Genomic DNA, 17739 nt, shown 5'->3' with positions numbered 1-17739 from the left:
CTCCAGCAGCCCTCCTAGGATCTCCTCCTGGACTTGTGAAGTGGTGCAGGATTGTAATAAGGTCATCCTGAGGAAGATGCCACCTGCAAGCCCCCCTCTGAGAACGCCGGCACCCAGCCAGCCTAGTTGTTCGTCCCCCCCTGTGAGACTTGAGGAGTGGACCAGCAACAGTCCCCAGTGGGTGAAGAAGCTGAGGGCTATTATTCAAGAGAAGAACAGCCCGTGTGGCAACCGAAGAGGAACGAAGAGAGCTGCTGGATCCCCGGAAGGCCCCCCTCCAGAGAAACACCCTAGAAGCTAAACTACAAGAAGTTTAGGTTTCTCTTACGCTACATTTTGTAATGTAAAGTGTTGTGAAGTGACGTAAAGTGTTGTGATGTGACGTAAAGTGTTGTTAAGTGACGTAAAGTGTTGTGAAGTGACGTAAAGTGTTGTGAAGTGACGTAAAGTGTTGTGAAGTGTCGTAAAGTGTTGTTAAGTTTAAGTTTATGTTAATTGATGTTTTGATGTTTAAATGTATGTTAATTGATGTCTTTATGTTCAAGTTTAAGTCAATTGATGCTTTGATGCTTAAGTTTAAGTCAGTGGTACAGGTTATGCTAAAAGCAGGAATAAAACATTCAAACAGTAAATTCAAACAAAGCAATAAAAACCAGCACAGAACAACAAAAGCAGCAAACTTTAAAACTATATTTATGATTAAAGTGCAGAAATAGCAAAGTGAATAGTTCCCCTTCCAAACAGTGATGCAGCAAGTCAGTATGGACTCTATGGTACATGTGTGGAACCTGGACAGGATGGATGTGTACAGACCAACTCTCCAGTCTCCTTAGGAACAATACAGGCATTGATCAGCTTGATCAGTTTTCTCCTCCTGCAGAGAGGAGTGACTTCCTCCAGCCCTCCTTCATCTTGTCCACATTCAGGCCAAAGTTTGTGACATGATGTGAGGTTTTGTATTAACGTGTTTTGTCGCAATTTTAAGTTTTGGGCGCTTTGTGATGTGAAGTTTTGCAGTGATGGTTGGTGACGTGAGGTTTTCTGGTGACATCTTTTGTTGTGATGTGAGTTTTACGCTCATTTAACGTGATGTCGTGATGTGAGATTTTGTGGTGCTGTGCTATGTTGTGAGGTTTTCCAACGTGATCATTTGTGATCGTTTGATAATTTACGCCCATGTTATTGAACTTGTGACTTGGGTCAGGGTGTCTGCCAGAGTTGGGAATGATCTGGGGGGGATAACGTGACCCTCCCACATGTTACACCCTCCCAGAGAAGCTCCTCTCTAGCACAAAATAAAATCATCTACCTCAGAACAACAACAGTGACAAGAAACTTGGTGCACTGTTGCAACTTGGGAATCTGAATGGCAAGGCAAGGCAAGGCAGTTTTATTTCTATAGCGCATTTCATACACAATGGCAACTCAATGTGCTTTTGGAAGCTATCAGAAGGAAATAAAGGCTAAAAGGAACAAATGTGCAGTAATTTAAATCTTGTTCATTGTCAAATTTTCCCTGAGTCATCAGGTAAGAGCATCACTTACTCTGGGTTGGATTTGACCTTTGACCTTTGATTTTCTGACTCAGAGGCAGAACTTGCCAGCATTCGAGCTAGAACATGAAAAGGTGAGTTTAATAACTACACATTTCCACTTTCTTTGAACCTTTTTTTTTTTGAACAATTGTTTGTTTTCTCTCTTTTTTTTGTCAGAGGACCTGAATAGGAGACGTAAGACGGCAGATGGCACCTGGATGAACCAAAAGATGAGAGACAGCCCAAAGATGAGGGACCAGGACCGTGATGAGGAAGGAGATGAGGAAGAGTCACCACATAGAAAAAAGTAAGTAGACGAAGGAAAAATGAAGATGCTTCACATTACAGTACTGAACTCTGGGTCTAATAAGTGCATCTGTGTTTTACTTTCTTTCAAAGCAAGGTGATCTACAGTTACCTAAAAGGACGTGAAAATAGCCAAGAAGAGATGAGAATCAGCTCCAGCAAGAGAAGACCAGGGACAGCATGTAAGTACATACTACTACAGTCTGAAAAAGCTACAAGTCATTTTACAGTCAATTAAAGGTTTATCTGTGTTAGAAAACCTCATGGTGTCCTGATACACACAGAAATCACACTGCTCCATCTCCATGTGTATTTGTCCTCTTAACCTTTGTAATGTTTGTTTGTTTCAGCTGACAGAGGACGAGGACGCTCCATTTAAAGAGGCTGGGAGATGAAGAGGCAGAGAAGACTCTGGGCAGATTGGAAAAATGTTTAGCATGCACAGTGTGAAACCAGTCCTTAATAAAAAGTGAAAACCCTCCAAAATGGGTTCTGTTCATGTTTTGGTCTTTGTTTTTAACATTGTGTGTTGGGGAAAATATATCATAAAAAAATAAGACTTTAAAAAACACTGGTTAAACTGAATAATGTGTAATAGTGTAACATCAGGCGTCTTTATTATGTAGATGAATCACATGGTCATTATCGAAACAAAGTAAGATATGTAACCACTTGAACCCCTCACTACACTCTTTCTCTACAGTCTTAAATCATGATGTGAATCATTTATATTATACAGATGTGGACAAATGTGTTGGTACCCTTACAGCTCATTTAAACAATGCTTCATTCCTCCTGAAAACTGATTAAATGAAAGCAATTGGCTCATTTACACCTGCATATCTTTGATATACCATAAAGCAAAGAAAGTGTGATAAAGATCATTTTTTTCTTATTGTACAAAAATATTCTAAAATGGCCTGGACAGACGTGTTGGTACCCCCAGAAAAGAACATTGGATTATAGTGATGTGTCAAACTGTTCTCATTCAGCCTATTTAAATGGAGAACAGTAGTCACTCTGAGCATGGACCAGAGAAAACAAAGAGTTGTCTGAGGACATTAGAAAGAAAATGAGAGACAAACTTGTTAAAGGTAAAGGCTGTAAGACCATCTCCAAGCAGCTTGATGTTCCTGTGACTACAGTTGCAAATATTATTAAGAAGTCTAAAGTCCATGGGACTGCAGCCAACCTTCCTGGATGTGGCTGCAAGAGGAAAATCGACCCCAGATAATTACATGTTAACATATGTGTTTGGTAATACTACGACTACTACTACAACTACTACTACTACTACTACTGCTACTACTACTACTAGGCCTACTACTACTACAACTGCTACTACTACTACTACTACTATTACTACCACTACTACTACTAGTACTACTACTACTGCTATTACTACTACTACTACAACTACTACTACTACAACTACTACTACTACAACTACTACTGCTACTACTACTACTACTAGTACTACTGATAATAATAATTGTATTAATAGTATTATTATTAACAACAATGATAATAATAATAATAATAATGTACCAAACATGATCAGAAGCAACAGACACTGCAAACGTGTAAGCTTTGTAAAAGTAAACTTTAGGGCAGAGCTGTTATATTGGATAGAGTACATTAGACAGGTATACCTAATAAGGTGCTCAGTGTGTTCGGTTTGCTCTCCTCTGCCTCTTTAAAAGGCGGGGTTAACGTGGTGGTTACAGCGTGACAGTGTCTCAGAATTCTACGTAGCTGCTCAACCAATGTGCAACATCCTGACTGGAGGTAGTAATCTGAATGTGAGGCTTCTTCCCAGGAAATTCAAACTAAACTTTGGTTCAGCGACTCCATTTAAGGCTAATTAGCTCGTCTCTTGTCTCAGACACAGTCCCCGTCCTGCAGGAGGAGACACGGTCGGACAGAAGAGCACAGACAGGTTGTTCTGACTCTCTGCTCTACTCTGGTTAGCTTGATAACACTCTTGAATATAGACCACACTGTTTGAAAATGGCCACAGACGAGCTGTCGTCGAAGCTCAGCCGCCGGCTGCTTATTGAAGAAGGAGCCGAGGAGGCCGTCGCAGTGGACGGCCAGGAACAGGAGAACGGCTCGGAGGAGAAGTCGACTACGGCCAACGCTGACTCTGAGCTGGGAGCTAAACTGATGAGACGCGGGGAGCTGAACGAGGGGCAGGGCGAGCACTGCCAGCCCAGCACCAAGGTGTTCAACCCTTACACCGAGTTCAAAGAGTTCTCCAGAAAGCAAATTAAAGATATGGAGAAGCTCTTCAAAACGTGAGTGTGACAGTTGTGGTGAATACTGATGAATATTTTACATGCCTCAATGGTTCTCCATTTCTACCTCAGATGACTGAGTCACTGACTTCTGACAGAAAGGAAAGGTGACAGCAAGATGACTCAAATGAAGTTGACTTTGTCCTTTTTAATCAGACAGATGTGGTTTTATTATTAGAAAGTAGAAAAGCACCACAGCACAATATAAAAGCTGTATCTAGATTGAGTTATTAGTGAGTGAGGAATAGCAGAAAAAGGCTGAAAGACTGAAGTGAGAGCAGTGGTGGGAACTGACATTTTGTGAGGTTAAGTAGTTAAACTTAAACTCATCTGATAAATAACAGAATCAGTATTTGCATCTGTGTAAAATACCACATCAGTAGTAGACATGGACCCCAGTAGGAATGCAGGGTGGGGACATTATGCAAGCCAGTGATAAGGAAATGAGACATCAAGCTGCTGACTTCCTCTGACTGTTAAATACTGCTCAGTGTTCTCAGCTATTACTGCAGGAAACCTGATGTGTGCTTCATCAAGATTAGTTACTGAAACTGAGGTCACTTGGTCAGATTGCAGAAAACCTCTGTGTGGAGTAACACATGTATGACACATTCACACACTCCTTCATGAGATCTGTGAAGACTGTGACCTTTGACCTCAGTTACACCAGATCTGCTACATGTGTACCAGTATGCTGCCTGTTCATTTATTAGGCATTAGCTACAACAAATATAGTGCAGCAATAATAACATGGCTTTGAAAGAATATGATGTTCAGTCTCTATTAAATTTATTGTCTAAAGATGTTAATTCAACTCCATTTCAGAGAATATGATGCTTTTAATTTGTATAATTTTATACTGAGAGCCCATCTTATATGCATGGGTGTAAAATGTATTCAATTTAGTTTATCAATCAATCAAGCTCTATTTGTATTTCATTTTTTATTCTTAGTAATGTAACACAAAGTGCTTTAGACACTAAAAAACAAACAGCAATATGAAGATTAAGCATACCCAATTAAAAAAAGAAGTAATAAAAACGAATGGAGTAAAATAAAGAAGATAAGAAGAAAAGAAAATAATAAAACAACTAAACAGGAAATAAAATAGAATAAAACAGATAGTCCAATTCAGGTCAAGTTTCAAAGTTCAATTGAAAGCTAGATTATAAAGATAAGTGTTCAACAACTGAACAGCAGCACATACTCTGTAACACAGGTTGAACTGGAACTATTTATAACCTTTATGCTGGTTGGATTTATTGCATCAATTCCAGCCATAAAGTACCAGCTTAGTATATATTACACTGAGGGCGGCTTTCTGACACTGATATTTCACACTGATTGGATTCCATCAAACAATATGTTAAAACCTTTTTTTAAAAACCTTTTAATTAGGTTTTTAAATGATTTTGCCTTGTGTTTAATTATAAGACCATAAAGTTTTATTGTCAGTGGTTGGTGTTGGTTTAGTATTGAATCACAGTGATCATTATGAGACAGCTGTTGACTCAGAGTAGAAGAGGAGTGAGGTTTATAAAGTGGTAGCAGATTCCAGTCAGAGTGGGAGGTCAGTACACCTCTTCTAAACACTTCCTCTTAATTCAACTGTTCCCCTAGTGTTACACAAACCTGTGAATTCCTGACAGAGAATATACATAACACTGGGCTTGATAAGTGAAGATGAAGTTATGATATGAATACAGAGTTTATGGTTATGTCTCTGTTGTCATGTCTGCCTATTTGATCTATCTATATACTAGTCTGTTTAGTGTTAAGGTGGTGTTTCATACCTCCCTCAGGCTTAATGAACATGTATTTTCTCAGTCCAGTCTTCCTTAAATGTAGGTTCTTCACTGTCAACTTCCTGTTATTCTTTTTTATATCGGCTATTTTTGAACAAGACCTTTTATTTTATCAACTTGACTTCCTACATTCCTCAACAACCTTGATAACTGTGGTAGCTGGATGATGTCATCAGAAGTGACACATGAGAGCGATGTGGTCCAGGTTGAATTTCCTCTTAATATGGAGAGAGACTGTGGCTCAGATTGACTCTCAGGTTGTTGTCTCTGCATGTTCCTGACTTGTTCTAGATTCTTCAGGTTCCTGTCATGTCCAGACACATCCAGGCATTTAAAATGATCATTACAACCTTTCAGAGAGTTCACACCAGTCACATATCTACACTTAAAGACCGTGTAAAGTGAATTCAGACATTTTCTTCTAAACACATTAAATAGATCATAAATGTATTTCTAAAAAAGGTGTAAAAAGCATTTCAACCATTTAGATTTGAATTGTGGAGCTAGGCTTCACAAACTGTGTTTCAACATTTCTGTGTTCAGGATTTAGTGGGTGGGTCTGAAAATCACCACCCACCCCTGCTGCTGTAGAGGTATAAATACATTCAGCACACACAACTACTACTACAGTCTACAGTTAGCCAGTTAGCTGAGTTAGCAGCTAAGCTAGCAGCCGAGCTAGCAGCTGAGTTAGCAGCAGAAAGCTCTCAGACGTAGCGTCCAGGTTTCTGGTAGAGATGGTGACTTTGATTGACAGGTGACAATTGGTAGGGGGCGGGGTTTCAGCGAACTCGGCAGACACTCCCACAGTGTTTGGTAGCAGAGAAAGAGGCTAATGGTGAAGCCTAATTTTCATATTTTTTTAATCATTCAAATTTAGCAGGGTGGTTAACAACACACTTCTGTGGTATGTCAAACTCAGAACACGTATTTATTCTTACTTTACACGGACTTTAAAGCATTTTACCTTGTGAGTTAAAGTATTCTAATGTGTTTACATGCACACAAGTATCCTGGTTTTCATCATATATTCTGAATCTGATGTTTACATGAGACAGCTGCTTATTCATATTCATGTTTACACTATTCTAAACTTCTGTCTGTACCAGCAGAGAATGATGAGAGAGCTGGATCAGGTGTTTACATGCCACAGTATGCTGGTTTCTGCTGGAGGAGATCCAACTTTCAGAAACCTGGATTACGACTGATATATCGGTCAGCTGATATTGATCTATCACACATATATCAGTATCAGCAAATATGTTGTCTGATATGTGCTGATATTTAGTTATATGAGCATCATTTAATGTAAATTTGACCCTTTTTCTTAATTCAAGTTTAATGTATGTTTTTTTGTTCTTTGTGGGGTTTTTTTAATTCATAGCTAATTATCATTTTAAAATTCCCAGCTGTGTTTACAGTTTCAGAGCGCTGATGTCATTTTATACAATCATGTTTATTAATATCCATTACATAGCTTTGTCACAAGTGATTAATAACCACATTTAAGTGATCACTGCAAAAATATATCTATCAGAATTTGTTTGCTCACTAATTTCAGTATCGGTGTCGGGCCCTAAAATCCAGTATCAGTCAGACCCCTAATGGTTACACAAACCAGAACCAGGATAGTCCAAAACCCTGATGATAAACCGTATACTGGTGCATATAAAGACACATTTCCCTCCAGGGATTGTTAGAGGATGTTAGGGAAGTTGATCATTATTACAGTTATTGTAGCCTCAGGCTGTTGTAACGGATGTTTACACACTCATAAAAAAGCACCTGCAGGTCTAACAGCATTAATTACACAGTGGTTGGTTTATGTTGTTAGTAGTTTAGAGATCATTCATCAAGTCCAACTGTAATTAGAATTAGTCGCCTCAGTTTTATTACTATGAGAAAGAAAGTCTGTAGGCAATAATGCTGTGGGGAGGGTGGGGCAGTGTGTGTGTGTGTGTGTGTGTGTGTGTGTGTGTGTGTGTGTGTGTGTGTGTGTGTGTGTGTGTGTGTGTGTGTGTGTGTGTGTGTGTGTGTGTGTGTGTGTGACAGCTGACTAAGCCCTTTGACACAATGTAAACTACTTCTGTCTTTGGTCTGTGCTGTTATTTGTATCTTCCAGTTTTCTCATCTGTGACACTTCTTAATACATAGAGAGAGCAGTGCCTGTCCCCTGAACGCCTCACACGCAGGCTATGAGTAGATATTAGAATTCATTGGTGTTCCTTAAACACCTCACATATACAACAGTACATAATAAACATACATGACAACACAAAATCACAAAAAGTGCTTCAAAGTGTAGCATATTGCACAGAATAATAATGAGATATTTTTATACATTTCTCAAGAACCACACTTGACACTGCACTTCCTTGAGTCCTCAACAATATGACTGCCACGTGTGAAGTCGATCACATGAGCGATTGTCGAGATACAAGAAGAACATGCATACATAGAATATTGTTTTCATTCTTTGAGTTGATTTGCATTTAGAATCCAGCTCACCATCTGGAGCCACTACAGTCCTGTAAACATGCAGTGAGACTAATCACATCACAGTTTACAGGACTAATGTAGAAACAAACCTCTGTGTTAGGTTGTGACTACAAATGAATGTTTGTGCATTTTGTAATAACTCAGTTTTATGAACATCATGCAAAAACATGATATACTGCCCAGCTGAGCACAAATAAAAACATTTAAAATAGGAAACCTTGTGTGCTGCTGGTAAATGTTATTTATAGTGTCAGATGAATTAAAATGCTAATAAATAATATGTGGAGGCAAACTACACAAACATAAAGGAAGAGTGTGTGTCTCTGTGATGTAACCAGTGTTAAGTGAGCAGTGAACACAGACATGTGAAAGCAGGAATATAACAAACATCTTATTGTCTGTTTTGGGACCTTCTTAAAAAACAGTGACACTTCTGTGGCTGATTAAAAAAACCTCTGAAGGAGAACATTCATGGGAAAAGGGCTTCTCTGCTGCTCCTCTCTGCTGCTACCCCTGAAAGCCTGAGTGGAAAACAAATATCTGAGAATAGATATGGAACCTTGCCAGTCAGACTCAGGATATTCACAGGCGGCTCAGAGAGGAGGGGCTCTGGAACTGAACGCTACATCTAACATCTAACATCTCTGCTGCTTCTACTGTTTGTTAACATTGTTAGAAAGGTGAGTGAAGCATATGGAGAAGTGTTCCCAAGTCTGTCAACCTCATTAACACATAAGAGAGACAAAATATAACACTTTTCAATATGATGCATCCTAACAGCTTGTATGAGTGTTTTAATGTTGGTGTTCATGGCAATGGTTTCCATACAGGCAGTGCACAGACCAAATGTTTATTCTGTGAATTAAAATGTACTATACTGGGAAAGGTATAGATGGATAGATGACTTTATTAAACCCCTGAGGGGAAATGAAACAGTCATAGCAGCCAGGTGTAGTAAAACACAGAGATACAGTGAAATACAATTTAAAAAAAAAAAAAAAAAAAAAGTTCATAGTCTCAGTGTGTTTGGAATAATAGTAAATAGATAAGGTGCAGATAAACTCACTCTAACATAATGACTATAGTAAAATGGTATAATATAATAATATGATTTAGATGATATAATCATCATTTTGGTCATGACTCTGTCTCATAGATACACTGTATACTGACTGAATGTGAATCAGATTCTAGACAGATGCATTGACATTTAGGAACTGAAGCTTCTGAAGTAGAAATAAGAGAATACTACTACTGGAGGTGCTGCAGTCAGGTGCATGGTCCTGCACTCTGTGTCTATGTATAACACATAAATGATGGATTATGTAATCAAGTCAATTACTGCATAGTTTTAGCAATTATTAACTCCAGAGTGAGCATTCAGGAAGCAGTGAGTTTGTCTGGACAGGATTCTGTCTGCTCAAGAGGAAGTGCCCTCTGATAAACACTGACTTCCTCCCAGCTGACATCATACTCTCCAGTAATGACTGTGTGTGCTGCTGTCAGCATATGTGTCCAAAAAAATCGATCCATCAATTAATATCGATTTTCTATTTAAAAATTCGATATCGATTCAAAATTCTGTGAATCGATTTTTTCTTAACTTTTTAAATTTTTAAATTTTTTTCTTTAACTTTGTCTTATATTTGAACTGACATGCTTATCCATAATCTTTATGTGCATTTTTTGAAAATCATTGGTTACACGATGACAACATAATTCAAAATGACATGATTTAAAATGCCACTGGTCTTAAGGGTAAATACACATAGATGCTATCATGCTAGATCCCAGTGTTGGATCAGACTCACTATTTAACTTTACTCTTGAAGAATTTGGTGTCCACACATGATTGCGTGTTAAAAATATTGTCTGACTTACAAAACAGAAACTCTGGGAACATAAAATCGAATCGATATTGAATCGAATCGAGAATCGGATCAGATCGGGACCCTGTGAATCGGAATTGAATCGATTCAGGAAATCATTGACAATACCCAGCCCTAGTTAACACACTGCTGTGACTTTCTGAATGTAGACATCAGGCAGTGTTCTACAGACTGGCACCACTGCTTGTTTCAGTGTGGGAGTGTTGAATAGGTAACCTGTTATCTTCATATGAGACTTTGGCCTTAGTACTGCATTGATCTAGAGTGTGTGATATATTTAAAGCGTGTATAGTGTAAGAAAAATGAATCATTAATATTCAGTCAGTATGTACACACATGCTCTTTGCCCAGTCTGAGTACAGGACCACACCTCTGTGCTCTGTGTGCTCTGTGCTCTCTGCCAGACTCTGTGACTCACACTCACAATCTGTTCACACAAAACAACCTGTTTACATAATGTGTGCGTGTGTGTAATATTTTTTGTATTATTTTTGTTTGCACATGATTCTTATAACACATTAACATATAAACCACCAATCAATAGTCAAAACCAACTTAAAAACACACACACACACACACACACACACACACACACACACACACACACATACACATACACATACACATGCCAGCATTTGTCAGGGACACAAAAGCACATAACAGTACATATCATCCATATATGACTCTTACATCACAGTTCATCAGACACAGGAGGATTATAAATAAAACCAAAAATAGAAAAAACACAATCTATAGTTTTATAATGGATCTATAATTAAAAATCTGCTTAAATTCCCATCTAGACCAACCATTTAAACAATTATGTTTTTTCAATGCACATGTTGAAAACCAAAATAAATTCATGTAGTTAATGTCTTCCAGTCTTGGAGAATAATGTTATTTTAGCTCATTAATAAAGTAGTTTGAGTGTGTGAAGAGAAAGTTAGAGAGTCATCAGAGAGCAGCACAGAGTCCTGTGGTAAACCACAGGGGGGAAAAGAAAGACAATTCTTAACCAAAATAGACAAATTAGTGGACAGTCCCAAAATAAAAGCAGCAGTGTGCCATCATTTGATTGATTAGAATCACAGATTGAAGTTATGTAACATGACCATTTTAGAACAATGAAAACAGTGAATCACTTTAAACTAAAGTAACCTGCCTGCTCTTTACTGAACAGCTCTGAATGTTTATCAGTCAGCACAGCACTGACTTCCCTTTTCTAGAACCTTCTTAGAACAGCTGACAGATACACCCAAAAGAAATCCACACATTTCCTGATAAGTTTCTTATTCTGTAAAGAAAGAGGAAGCACTACTAAAAAAGTAGAGGATGGGAAAACCCTCAAAAAACCCCTGAATGAGAAGCATTACAGTGAGGTAGATTGTACTTTAATAAGACCATAGGACACAGCATGTAGCTAATGTGGTGGTAAATGGTGTATATATCACATGGTCAGGGACTGTGTAGACATGTTTCATTTGAGAATCTAAAGAATTTTGAGTGACTTCCTGTCAACTTGACTGTGTTAACTTAACTTTTATTCAACTTTAATAGCAGAATCAGGCAGCTGGTTTTATTAACCACTTAACGCACGCTGTTCCGTCTACGGGACGGGACGGATGTTAGGAGGTAGCCACAAGTTCTTCTGGATGTTTTAAACACCAACCCTTAAACATGTATATTCATGCCGTACATCGTTAGAAAGCTTAGATTGTCCTGATTCATTCAAGACCACTCACCACTTATATGGTTGCTCACAGCCGTAATAGTATTAGCGATTAGCTCAGCTAGCCCCTGAGCTAAGTAAGAAAAGCTATAATGCCTACATACCTTCAAAGTCTTCTCTTTATCCACAACGATCATCTTATGACTCAGGACTTTCTGTACAGCTCGCCAAGTATCCATTCTTGTGAAATATGAAATCCGTTTCCATAAAACCGAAATACTTTCCTCAATATGTCAACATGTATTTAGTCCAACACGTAACGTAATAACACAAATAACCAACCATATACGGTCCGTTTACGTCATTTCCTGACCCGCGCGTCCATCTCAGAGTACACGTGACTAGATGTTTACGACCGTGAGCCTCTTCTGCTTCTGACGACACCACACACAAGCCAATCGGTGTTTAGGATTAGGCAGTACATGTCTCCAAAGCCAATGAGGACATGTGACCGACAACAATGACGACATGGCTTTGATTGACTGCTGTTCTAGCCTATGGAAATATTCTGTGAAATGAAGTTGATAACCTTTTAGCCAATAGTCAGAGGTTTCCAACGGTGTATGACACTAAGCTGTTAAGTTTGGCTGTCCATAAATAAACTCCAAGCGTAACCGGCGTGCGCCCGGTGTGTAAAAGAGTTGAACCATATATCATTACGCACTCGGCATTTTGGTACACGGTTGGTTCTTCTTCGACTTGACATATGACTTATACCAAAATAAACAGACAGATAGATAGATAGATAGATAGATAGATAGATAGATAGATAGATAGATATGGCCAAACAAAAAAATATGGTTATATGTAATAATAATAATAATAATAATAATAATAATAATATGGCGTCAGCTTTCATTAGAGACCAAGATTTTGATTGTAGGCAAAGGGGATGTGAAGTTATAGGTGTTTGACTGTGGTTATACAGCTTTGGTAACCAAGTGTCCATTTGGAGTCTCCAAAAAGGACCTGAGGAAAACGCATGGACATACCTGTTGAAAAATAATTCTGAAAAATTCATCTTTTGGTCTTTTGACTCCAAATTTGGACTGCATGAAGCCAATAATCCTGAGAGTGTTTCCTTTCCAATGATACCAGACACATCTCTGAGTCTCAAACTATGTGGGATCTGTGCTGCTCACAACTTGAGCATGTCGTTTAGGCTAACAGCATAAAAAACAGGGGCGTGTGTTAAGTGGTTAAGAACATAAACTCATCAATAAATGTGATTAAACCTTGATTCATGTTTCAGAGAGCAGAGAGAGTGTATTTTTTAGCTTTTACACCACTAAACATCTACTATCACACTATATCATGTCCTATTTGACCTAAGACATGAAAATATAACATAGACATAATGATGGAAATGTATTTTATGTCAAGTGAAAATGAAGTGTGGGGTTTATTGTAGAACCATTAGAGCCATCAGCCTTATTAAAACTATGAACTATTCATTTCACTAAAACACATGTCAATAGATACAGAGATAATTTGACCCACAACAGACTCAATGGACAAACATTAGCAGCATCTATACAAAAGTATAACATTTTAATATATTTTCATTATTGGGCAATAATATTGGTCAAATTTCAGAATAAAATGCATTTAGGGTGTTTTTACAGCTGTTACATGTTAAAACGGGTCAAATCTGATCCAAACAGAACAGTGTGTAAAGGTTAAAGAAAGCTTCATTAACGTTTTAATGCCGAGTTCTTCCTTCATATATCGTTTGTCTTGATCCTACTTAGCATCAGTAATCATCCAGAATGAGTTAGAAAATATCAGCATATCTGAAAAAAAATCCAATATCACGCATCACTAATTGTTAAAATGATCCTATGAATATAGCTGAATTGATTTCAAACATAAAGGACAGCCCTAATGTGCATGTGTTATCTCTGTCTATGTCTTGTAAAGGCCTTAAAGCTTTTAATTAGATTGCAGTAGCTGTGTTGTGGACTGTGCTATCAGAGTAGCAGCAATCAGCCAGAATGAGTTGATCTGTCTTCTCCACCACACAGCACACAGCTCTGTTATATTATCACTTTGGTCTTCATAAAGTCAGTTTTCCAGTTCAGCAGCTTATAAATAATGTAGAACTTCCCACCACACAGATGCTTTCAGTCATTCTTCTGTTGTTAGCTAGAAGTGACGCAGAGGCTGCTTCACTCAATACAAAGTCAATAGAGAGGAATGAATAGTTTCCCTTATCAATGCACCATGTGATGAAGACAGCATGTTTCACACAATATAGTGATCAACTTACAATACTTTCTATCAAATTCCTTCAAACACTTCCCTACAAATATTATGAGTGCACAGACGTGGATGTAAACTGCATCTTGATTGGTTGGTGGAAGCATACAACCACAGTTCTATAAGCATCTCCAGCTAAATTCTTTTCATCTTTGTTATGATGGAAAAGAAGCAGAAACTCCTTTAGATTTCCTTTCAGCTGTGCTCTAACTAACCATTTTTCTACTGCATTGTGTCAGGTATGATGCTGGTAAAGACAACTACATCGACCTGATGGAGCTGAAGCTGATGATGGAGAAGCTGGAAGCTCCACAGACACACCTGGGTCTGAAGAACATGATCAAAGAGGTGGACGAGGATCTGGACAACAAGCTCAGCTTCAGAGAGGTGAGATGAGAGAAGAATATCAGAATCCATCATGATGCGAAGCCATAGATTTCTGCTTCCTTCATTCACGTTTGTGCGTTCTTCGTCTGTTCCTCAGTTCCTGCTGATCTTCAGGAAGGCAGCAGCAGGAGAGCTGGCAGAGGACAGCGGCCTCGGCGTACTCGCTCGCCTCTCTGAAATCGATGTCTCCACAGAGGGAGTCAAAGGAGCCAAGACCTTCTTTGAAGCCAAAGTAAGTCAACTCCAAACAAGCAGACATTGTTTCAACATGAAGCCTCCACACACAATGAGTTCAGGTACAATGCTGAGTGTAGGTCACTGTAGGTATAAGTGAAAATAGACAGGAAGCTCTGTGTGATGCTTACATGTGTAATGAAGGATTTTATGTGACTTCTCATCTGCTGTATAAACACACAGTCAATTAAACATTTCAAAAATGATGAAAAGATGTGTGTGGACTCACTCATCATATGTTGCTGCTTAGTAAAATGTTAATTAGAGATGTTGTTTTACTTCCTAATACTGATTCTGATTGCTGATCTTTAGTATTAGCAGATCCAATAGCACTGCATTAAATGAGCATTTTAATGTGTGTACCTCTATAATGCATTATAATGTGATTGCTGTTGAAATTGGCACTATTCCTCTCAAAACTAAAGTGTAGCATACAGTACACTACAGCTGAACATGTAATCAAAATGTTATCATAATCACAATATTTTTAAAAAACTTTCAAATCATAGGAGGTGCAATATTTAAGGTGGAATGTGAGAATAGCATTAAAATGAAGCATTGTGGTGCTGCAGAGACATTATATTCTACAGCTGTTAGAATGAGAGAAATCATGTCAACTTGATCATTTCCTCTGATATTAATTCATATGGTAAATGCAGTATCAGTCAAAATAATCACAATTAGATCTTTTTTCAAAATGGTTCAGCCCTACTGTACACGTCGATATTGGAGGGACTTTCCAGAGTAAAATAGTCAAATTTCTTAGGTTTTGTTGCTAGCTAACTTTGCATTATTTAGCAGAGATCAGTTCTTCCTCACTGCTTTAAAACAGTAGTTACCAGTGGCTGCTCAGAGTAGTCCATTTGAATTCTGGGAAAAGCAATGTTTGATCTGAGTGTGAAACTATTTTAAAGTTTATTATAATGACATGGTATCAAATCAGTTCATAGACTGCATGCTCCCTGCATTTGAGGAGCATCTTACATTTCACTAATGTTAAGTTGTTGCCAGTAATGTTGGTTAACATTCAGGTTCAGTTTCTCAGACAGAGATTCAGACTAGTAATAATAATAATCTGTGTCTGGGAAATCAGCCGTAGCAGTGGCAATACATGCAAAAGTTTCAAAGTTTCTTCTAATGTAAAACATGTGTAGAACATCTGTGGTTTGACTGACGTGCAGATTGATTGATTTTCTGATGACATGATGGCTGTAAAAAGTCTGGAAATGAAGTGAAAATCAGTCAACAACAGTCAGTGACAGGAAAGAGGCTCCTTACAAAACACATGTGGAGCCTTCATCACCTGACAGCTGTGTGTGTGTGTGTGTGTGTGTGTGTGTGTGTGTGTGTGTGTGTGTGTGTGTGTTGGACAGGTCCAGGCCATCAACGAGTCCAGCCGGTTCGAGGCTGAGATCCGCCAGGAACAGGAAGTCAAGAAGAAGCAGGCTGAGGATCAGAAACAGAGACGAGCCGCCTTCAAAGAACTGCAGTCAGCCTTCAAGTGACCTGCTGTCTCTCCTGTCAGGACCTGTCCCTGCTAACACTGTCAGCTTGCGTGTGTGTGTGTGTGTGTGTGTGTGTGTTTGAAACGCTCCATGTATGTGAGACAGAGGTCAGAGCTCAGTTAGTCCATGATACAGTGGACTAAGATACATTGTGAAATATCAACACTCATCTAGAATGATCTAGTGATTGATCTCATTAACACTGTCCTACACTGAGAGCCTGCACTGAGCTCAATGATTGGATGATCATGTGACCTGAGCTGCCTCACATTCATGGAGCTCTCCTCTGTTTTGTATCTTCTGCTCTTATCTTTGCACTTTATGTGCCGTGCAGCGCTACAGAATACCAAAGGGACAGGCAAAGGGAATTTCCAGGCAGCACATCTTTTACTCTGAACCTTTTTTTTTTTTTTGACACACGTCCTCTGAGTGATGACATTTTATTGTTGAAATGAAATATGGCCTGTTTAATCAGTGACAGTAGTCCTTTCAGACAGTTGGTGTTTGGACTGTGTTCCTCATTCATTTCAGTAAGATAACTGTCTTAGCAACTAAACAGATAGGAATGAGTGATAACTTCTAAAATCCTGCCTCATAGTGTAATAAACTGCTGTGCAGTGTTCCAGCTCCTTCATCCACTCAGCCTTCCTGGACACTGTTTGATTGTCTCAGCTGATCCTGAAAAAAAAAAACATGCAGCAACTCAGCATGTGTGTTTGTTTAATCTGATCTGAATGTGTTTGGATCTTCATTCTGTGAACAAAGTCTAGGTACGGAGGACCAGTCTGGTACTGGTGCCACTTCCTGGTTAGGTACTGCTCTCTATATCTTCACTCAGTCATTCCTTTATATATGTTTAATGTTGGCCCAGGCTGAAACCCAAAAGCCAAATATCACTTCATAGAACCTGCAGGCTTAATACACACATTTGGTCTACAGCTGCACAGAGCTGATCCACATCAACCATCCACCAAGTGACCTGAAGCAGACTTTCTGCAGACTAGCAGAGAGTCGGCTCAGGGTGCAGGCTTCACTCAGAAAATGACACATAATCCACAACAATATGGAACGATGGCATAGAAATAGAACTAAATCTAATGATTGTAACTATATGCATGATATGTGCTGGTACATTACAGCTACAACACAGCTGGTTGTTACATCGCCTGCTCAACACATGCTCAGTGGAAGCTCTCCTCAGACTCTATACATGATTCTTGCTGTTTTTAGTCTTTGGAGCCATTTCTAAACAAGCTGTCTGCAGGGAGACAGGAACATGGCACACATTAAGAGG

General features: G+C 38.7%; 1 protein-coding gene across 2 annotated transcripts; it reads left to right on the top strand.

Annotated features, from left to right (window-relative positions):
* The first annotated feature begins 3617 nt into the window (after nucleotides 1-3617).
* efhd2 (EF-hand domain family, member D2) lies at nucleotides 3618-16450 on the top strand. 2 transcript variants are annotated; one of them, XM_053317059.1, is made up of 5 exons: nucleotides 3620-3643; nucleotides 3727-4138; nucleotides 14559-14706; nucleotides 14804-14938; nucleotides 16314-16450. In XM_053317059.1, the coding sequence occupies exons 2-5, from the start codon at nucleotides 3852-3854 to the stop codon at nucleotides 16443-16445; spliced, it is 702 nt and encodes a 233-aa protein (XP_053173034.1). In that variant the 5' UTR covers nucleotides 3620-3643; nucleotides 3727-3851; the 3' UTR covers nucleotides 16446-16450. The 2 variants fall into 2 exon arrangements, with proteins under 2 accessions (XP_053173033.1, XP_053173034.1); XM_053317058.1 differs by having other exon boundaries at nucleotides 3618-4138.
* Nucleotides 16451-17739: the final 1289 nt, after the last annotated feature.

This window comes from Scomber japonicus, chromosome 4, assembly GCF_027409825.1.
Source record: "Scomber japonicus isolate fScoJap1 chromosome 4, fScoJap1.pri, whole genome shotgun sequence".
NCBI lineage: Eukaryota > Metazoa > Chordata > Actinopteri > Scombriformes > Scombridae > Scomber > Scomber japonicus.
Note: the sequence above shows the minus strand (reverse complement) of the source record. Positions and strands in the feature narration are given on the sequence as shown.

What these genes read in the sequence shown, in the direction of transcription:
- efhd2 (XM_053317058.1), top strand. Translation starts at nt 3,852, where the DNA reads ATGGCCACAGACGAGCTGTCGTCGAAGCTCAGCCGCCGGCTGCTTATT. An exon ending in ACAAGCTCAGCTTCAGAGAG is followed by an intron (nt 14,707 to 14,803) that starts GTGAGATGAGAG and finishes TCTGTTCCTCAG; the next exon opens with TTCCTGCTGATCTTCAGGAA. An exon ending in AGACCTTCTTTGAAGCCAAA is followed by an intron (nt 14,939 to 16,313) that starts GTAAGTCAACTC and finishes TGTGTTGGACAG; the next exon opens with GTCCAGGCCATCAACGAGTC.